Source organism: Gossypium raimondii, chromosome 5 (assembly GCF_025698545.1).
Source record: "Gossypium raimondii isolate GPD5lz chromosome 5, ASM2569854v1, whole genome shotgun sequence".
Taxonomy (NCBI): Eukaryota; Viridiplantae; Streptophyta; class Magnoliopsida; order Malvales; family Malvaceae; genus Gossypium; species Gossypium raimondii.
This window is the reverse complement of record NC_068569.1, coordinates 24972683-24980565: the sequence shown is the minus strand read 5'-3', so window position 1 is coordinate 24980565 and position 7883 is coordinate 24972683. Positions and strand designations below refer to the sequence as shown.

Sequence of the window (7883 nt, the reverse complement as noted above, 5' to 3'; positions counted from 1 at the left end):
TTTTTGCATACGTATATAAAAATATAAATATCTAGCATCCAAACTTTTTCAACATCCTTCTATGCCTAGTTGAAGGAAAAGGCCCAAGACAGAGACTATTATAAAGGTTAGCCTTCGTCATGGATGATAGCTTAGTCGGTTGGAAGGGATGAGCAAAAAGTAGTCCTCTAGTATTACCAGCAGCATGGTTGTTTAGCTTCAGTTGGTGGAACTAAAAATTGATTGATATGTTAGTTTTAAGAAAGGGATTCGATCAACTGAATCACGAATCGAGAATCGATTAAATTAATAGAGTCGAGTTTTATGTTTTTAGTCTAAACTAGAACAAAAGTCTAATTTTAAACAGACTAATCAATCGATTCAAGCCCAACTTAAATCCAGAAAAAAAAAAAGAATTTGTAATGTATAACTTACATAGTTAAGTTTGTTAATGTTTTAAATTTGTAACGTAAAATTGATGTTTACGTCATTATTGTTATTCAATTATTTTTAATTTTTATAATATAATTATTTGTTTAAAGAAAATTTGAAAATAAAAAGAACGAAAATTTTTATGTGCCACATAAGGATAGTATGTTGAAGATAAACACATAATGCTATAATTGGACCTTAGGAACAACTTGAGGGATAAATGAGGTTGAATGAAATGTAGATGCGTAGACCAAAGTACATGGCAAGCTCTTGGTCCACCACAAACAACAATACACTGTGGGAAATTAAATATTGGCAGGCCTAAGCTAAGGTCAATTCATAACCATCCTTAAGGCAATCGGTATACCAAACTGAGCCGAAAAGACCTTACTAGCTTGTGGCCACCGATTATGGCCTCCAACAATGACACTTATCAGATGCGGGCAGGGAAGGTAAAAAGGTCCAATATGCTGAGCCATATATCCCAATTTACTAGGTAGCGTGTAATCTGTAAAACCTATCCAAATATAAAAATATTTTAGTTGGTGTGAAAGCAAAGGAAACAAGAGGAATTACGCAGCAGCTTAGGTATGGCTAAAATTAAATAAAATCGACTTTTCTTAAAAAGGAGGTGAGGCCATGTTTGGGTGCCCATTTCTCTTCCCCCATTAATGCTGGATTGGAATCTCATTCTTCTACCTAACTGTATCACCACATGTCCCCATGTTCTTCCCTACTATACCCTCTTTTGGTTTTTCTTCAACTACCTATCTTTAACTACATTTAAAGTATACTTTATCAATACAATGCTTTTAACTAAACAATAAATATAATTAGTCGATTGAACCTTAGTTCAATTGTAATGGATACTGTTATCAATATAATAAAATGTGAGTTCGAGTGCGATGAAGTACATTATCCTCCTATTTATGAGTTGAGAAAATACTGTGAATAATTTTAAACATTATATCAAGAAAAATAAACACGATAACAACTTATACTAAGATTGTTTAAAGAATAATTTACATAATAAATCTACTTGTAACTAACGAAATGTTGTAGTTTTTTTAATGGTATTTTCTTTTTGTTTAAATACAAGATTCGGTTACCTACCTCCCAAACATGTCACATGCTGTTCCTCTATCTCTTCCCATTTTATATTTCGCTCTCGTCCAATCAATCAAAGATGCTTAAATTCCATTTTTTTTGATTAATAATTTACTTTAATTATCGTAATTGTCTGCCATTGACTTTCTATTTAGGAATTATAACTTTAAACCTTACTCCATTCCGTTAGCCTCGCCACTCGGCATCACACGATGTCTATTTGGTCTGTTTACGTTATAAGCTAACTTGTCACAATATTTTTAAATGAATTTTTAATGCATTTCATCATTTTCTTACACGAGTTTGATTCTATTATATAATTAAAATATAAACATAATCACATTACAAATGTACAAAAATATATAAATTAAAATTGTTTTAAGGTACTTTTAAACTAATAAAATCAGTTTAAAATTTAAATATATATACGTATGAATTATGGAATTAAAAGAATTTCATTACCAATATATTATTATATTATAATGTTCATTTGACTATTTTTTAATTGGATTTGATTTTAATTCTTCCATTCTTGATCTCTATGTGTTAATTAATGAAAGTGAACAAAAGAAGATGGTAACTAAAAGAGGAGGAGGAGAGGTGAAAGTTGGGAGAGAGGTTCTTGTTATGGAAAAATAAGGGAATTGGGGAAGAGAGAATGTAGCGAGTCTGTGTGAGTTATTTGCGTGACTCTTTCATAGTGGGAGATAAATTTGGATACGTGTTCCAAGTATAGTGGTTAGCAATCAATTACCCTAACTCTCCATGTGGTCGTCATATAGCGACGTCCAATTCCAAAGTTCTCCAACTTGAGGTTCACAAATTAACCCTAGATTTGTAGTGTCGTTAGTTCAGTTGGGAAACACATGTCTAGTTCTCTATGAGTACACTATGAGATCTACAAAATATATTAGAAAGTCCACAAAGTTCGCTACATGGGATATAATAGTATGGTATTTGAGATTCTGAGTAATTAGTTGCTTATTCTTTGCGGTAAGAGTTTAAGTTGGATATTTATTTTTTTAAAACTATACTTGAAAAAAAAAAACATGATTTATATTTGATTCATTCAGAATAGATTAAATATATATTTAGCTCTCATGATTGTTCATGACACCTAGGTTTGGTATCAAACTTAAGTAACAACGAGGCTAAATGAGCACTTAATTAATTCACATTAGATATGATAACATTAGGATATCTATAAATTAACTTTTATCCTTGAATTCAACACTGAGTTATAGCTATTGAGACATTAGTTTAATGACCGAATTAGTTATAAAAAAAAAAAAAAAAGGAAAAGGAAAAAGCAGAGAATGGTATATCTTAGATGAAGTGAAATGGTGCTTTTAGGTGGAGAAAGAACCGCCATCGTTAGTGGACCCTCTTTTAAGATACCATACACGTGGGTCATGTTTGATTAAATTCATAATTTAATTATTTTAGTATTTGAACAACTAATCATGACATTTAACCACATGATCCTACTTCCCAATCATGTTTTAGTATATTGTTGATGATGAACATCAACATCTTTGGTTTTTTAGGATTCAGCTTAAATTCCCATTTATATATTATTATTATGCCTCACTCTCTTGCATCTTCATCCATAAATTGTCGATTTTCTCCATTATATTAATTGTTTGTACTTTATTTATACTATATTTATAATAGTAAAAATTTTCCAAACAAATTTATCATAAAAGTTTTAAATAAATTCGATTTTTATTAACTTTTTCGTTATGTATTTTAAAAAAATCTTATTTGTATCCATTTAAGATATATTTTTAAATACAACATAAAATATAAAAAAGTATTTAGATAATATAAATACATGTATAAAAGCAGTAAAACTAACAACATTATTAATTAAATCAAATCATGTTATTTTTATATTTTGTAATCCCTAAATCTTAAATATGAAAATAAATACGTTTTAGTAAACTTGAACCTATGTACTCTCTAATGGCGACAACAATGCTAATATTAACACTAACCGAGTTAAAAAAAAGTATATTAATTAAGTTTTTGGTTCGCCAAAACCCACAAAAACCTATAATATGATGTTATTCATGTTTTAGTTTTTGAAATCTATTGGTCTTGAAAACTATATTGAATTTTACATTAAATTAAGTTAGATCCTTATACAAATGTAGAACTCCTCTATAAAAATGAAGCCTAAAATCTTACCTAAAACCATCTCTCAACTCAATAAAGCTTTTAAAACTTTGGCCCACAATCAAAATCGTTCGTTCCAAATTATTATTTATTAAAATTGAAATATTTTAGTAAAAAGTGATCAAGTTTAGATGAGAGTTGAATATTCATTAATGCAAATATGAAAGGTGTTTGAATTCCGGACCTAATCTAAAATATTCATGGCTTTTTACAAGGAGATTCCAGTAAGATAGGGTTTTTATCTTTGCAATTGCATATATACTTCTCGTTCCAAATATATATATTTGCGATGGAATGCAAAATGCTTTTAGGATAAATTCCTTTCCACTGTCTAATATATCAATCCCATGACCCCAAATGTCATTTTATTAGATTAAAATGTTATAAACATATTAGCATTAAATAAAATTGGATAAATATTAATTTACACTTTGAATTTAAACTAATTAAATTTATAAATAACAGTAAGTGAAAAATAAAAAAGAGAGAAGTTGGACTTCTACTCTCCCACTGATTCCTTTCTTCCAAACAAAGAAATAAAATAACAATTCCATTTTGTTTACTTCACCGCTCACCGCCATTGCGGTGCAATCAGATTAATCCTGCTGTGTTTTATATTAACTAACACTTTATTCATTTTTATCCGTTTTTTTAGATTTTTAATTGGTGTTCAAATTTTTTATACCATAGTTTAAATTCATGTTAAAACTTAATTATGGTTCAATGTAAATTAAGATTAGTGTAAGGTTTTTATGTGTTTAATAGTTGGTTTGGTAATAATATGTTAAAAACAAAACCATTTATCAATTATTTGTCATTATATTACCTATCTAAGTAATTAAACAATCACCCTCACATGGATAACTCTTAATCCACATCAAAGCTGCACGATGACATCAATAACTTTTAGAAATAATTTTCAGATTTCATTTTGTTTTCACATTTGAAGTCTTCTAATTATGAAAATAAGGTTAAAAGAGGATAATTTGATTATGTTGTGGTGTATGTGCCAACTTATTAATTTCAACATTTAAAAATGATAAAAATAGCTTTCAATGAAAATAAATAAATAAAAATAAGGTAAATTATATCATTAATCACTAAATTATAGGTAAGTTTTATTTTAGTCACTTAATCAAGAAAATTACAATTTAGTCATTAAACTATTAAAAATTTCCATTTAAGTTATTGGGCTATTAAAATCAATGTTATATAGTTTTTTTTATTAGTACTGCATGTATCAATCAAGAGCTCTCTTTCTCCTTCTCTTTTATAGTTCAGTTTCCTTTCATGGAACAACTTTTGTCTCTAATGAATGATTTGGATGTAGAGTATAATTTTTTATTCGTTAATGGGTACTAATCCACCATGTTAATCATCAAGTTGTCACTTGAAGCTCGTTGAGAAATTTTTTAACTTTAATAAAATTTTTGAATAATTGAGTAGCTTAAATAAAATCTTTCGAATAATTTAGTAGTAAAATTATATTTTTCTGATAAAAATGAAAATTTATCCATAGTCTAGTCTTATAGTAAAAGATAATAAAACCATGATACATCAATTGATTGGGTTACGTATTTTAATTGTATTTCTTATTAGAAACGGCAATTTATATTAATATTGTTTTGATAAAATTCAAGGAAATTTTTAAATGTTATGGGAGCAAATTTGATATAGTGTAATTTGTAATTTCTTTCAATAATAAAGCATAGCAAACATCTTGTGTTTGTAATTTAGCTTGGGTTAGTAAATTAAGCATTTATGTCCACCTTTTTCTCAAAACAAGAAAAATAGAATAATATTGAGCACTATATGAATCCCAAGGTCAACAATATGTATTAAACCCATTTGTACTTTGACAGTTCCTGCAAATTTCACTTGTTCCGAACCCTAACTGGCAACACAAACAGACTGCTTTAGCCGCCATAGCTTGTCCAAGAAACTGGAAATTGCTTTTGTCTAACAGCCGTTTGGATTCGGCTGAGTTAGCAGTTGAAACCCCAGTTGAGTTGTTGTTCTTTCCGGATGAACTAATCCCAATTGATAGCTCCAAATCTAACTCTTGACTATTACCTGCATACTTGTCCTGTTCTTGTTGTTGTTGTTGTTCTTCATCAGTAGTCATTCCACTGCTGCTAGAGGTGCCTTCTTCAATGGATTCTGCTTTGGCCTTAACTTGAAATTCATTGAAATTGAAATCCCGAGATGGGTTTGGAGCAAAGTTGGATTTTGAAGCTTTGGGTACGTTCCTGAAATCCAATTCAGTGGATTTATTGGTGTTGGTGGGTTGATTGAGTGGACCATGAGTTTGTGGATCGATTCCTCTGCTTATAAGCTTCCTTTTGATGTGCGTGTTCCAGTAGTTCTTGATCTCGTTGTCAGTTCTTCCCGGTAATCTCGCAGCTATTAAAGACCATCTGCCATTAGAGATTCAATCTGTCAGAAAAAAAAAAAAAGAAATGCAAAAGTTGCTTAATTTCGTGAAAGAAGAATAAGAAGTCTCACTTGTTTCCAAGTAAACTGTGGAGTTTGATGATAAGTTCATCCTCAGCTTCACTGAAATTTCCTCTCTTAAGATCAGGCCTCAAGTAGTTTATCCATCTTAACCTGCAACTCTTACCACACCTAAGCAGTCCTGCACATATAATTCAAGAACCCAAATTACTAAAAGAAGCAAAAGAGAGAGAGAGAGAAGAAAGATTTGGGATTATTGGGTTAATATTAATACCAGCAGCTTTGGGGAGGGAACGCCAGCAACCTTCACCGTGGAGACGGATGTAGTCAATGAGGCGTTGGTCTTCCTCTTTGGTCCAGGCACCTTTATTGGTATGTGCCTTTTCACAACAGGGTGATCGTCCCATGATAATTCCGATTAAGAGAACAACTTTGGGATATGCATATATGTAGGGGGGGTGTTTTGTTTGAAGGGAAAGGACGGATGCAATAATTATTTGAAAGAAAAGGGGAGCTTGTTTTTTTGGGAAGGGAAGTGAGAAGGGAGGATTTATTATAGGGAGGGAGGGAGGGGAGAGAGAAAGGTGGGTTCCCAGGACCAATATATACAGTCTGTTATTGTAACTCGTAATTTTGTTTAAAATATTGATTTAAAAAAGTGTAGATTATAGTGTTGGAGGAGAGGTGGGATTTGACCAAGTTGGTAGGATATAGGAGAGGAGAGGAGAGGCAGATGGGGCTGGATTTGGTAGGTATGTATCTATCCACTTTTTACTCACTTTCATTTTTATTTAAAGGCCTCTGTTTTCGGGTTCTTTATTTGGGGGGCACTTCTTTTCTTTCTCTTTCTTTCTTTTTCATTTTGGGTAACGGGTTTGCTGTCATTTCAAAATCTAGATGGTAGTGTTCTTCTCACAATAAAAATATCTAAATGGGTGTTTTTATAAAAATAAATAAATATTCATTTCATTCTCTCTATTTTATATACCTAATTTTTAATACATTATTTTAGTTTTTACTATTTTTTCGCTTTAATCTTTAATATGTTTTTATCCTGATTAATACTTAAAAAAAGTATCATTTTTAAGTGACCAAAATGAAAGCAATCTAAAAGTTGAGAGATTAAAATGGAAGTGTAAACATGATATGACGTGTACAGTCAATCACCATTAGAGATTTAATGATTAGGTGACTAAAATGAAAGTATCTTAAAAGTTAAGTACAAACTCAACAGTTTACATTTTCTTTTAACGTTTTAACTTTTTATGATTTAACTATTTAAGAATATATCATGTGATAAAATTACCATATCATCATCACCTAAAATTATTATGAAAATTTTAAAATATAAATAAATTTAAAAATAATGTAAATGTTTGAAAAGTTTCTAAAATTTTAAAAATACAGAATTTTTAAAAAATCTAAATCTGAATCTAAAACCGAAATCTCTATTTTTGTTTTAAAGTTTCACTATTACAAGACAATATAAAGACAAGTATAAGATAGGGTACAAATTGCAAATACAAATATATATTTGTCCAACTACAATATAGTGATTAGAGATCAAACCAAACCAAGCAAAATCATAAAAAGTAAATGCACATAATGGGAGAGAGACTCACACATAACAAATATAGATGGTGAAATTAATAGAATCCATAACGTATCAAAACTCCTAAATACATTAAAAGAAAACGAGAACAAAGTTCTGGAAGCCTATAAGAATAAAAAAA

The 7883-nt window shown here is 29.8% G+C and overlaps 1 protein-coding gene across 1 annotated transcript; it reads right to left on the bottom strand.

Annotated features, from left to right (window-relative positions):
* Nucleotides 1-5509: 5509 nt before the first annotated feature.
* On the bottom strand, nt 5510-6723 carry LOC105770316 (transcription factor MYB8). Its single transcript, XM_012591460.2, has 3 exons — nt 6425-6723; nt 6202-6331; nt 5510-6113 (listed from the first exon to the last, which is right to left on the bottom strand). The coding sequence occupies exons 1-3, from the start codon at nt 6555-6557 to the stop codon at nt 5522-5524; spliced, it is 855 nt and encodes a 284-aa protein (XP_012446914.1). The 5' UTR covers nt 6558-6723; the 3' UTR covers nt 5510-5521.
* Between the last annotated feature and the right edge of the window lie 1160 nt (nt 6724-7883).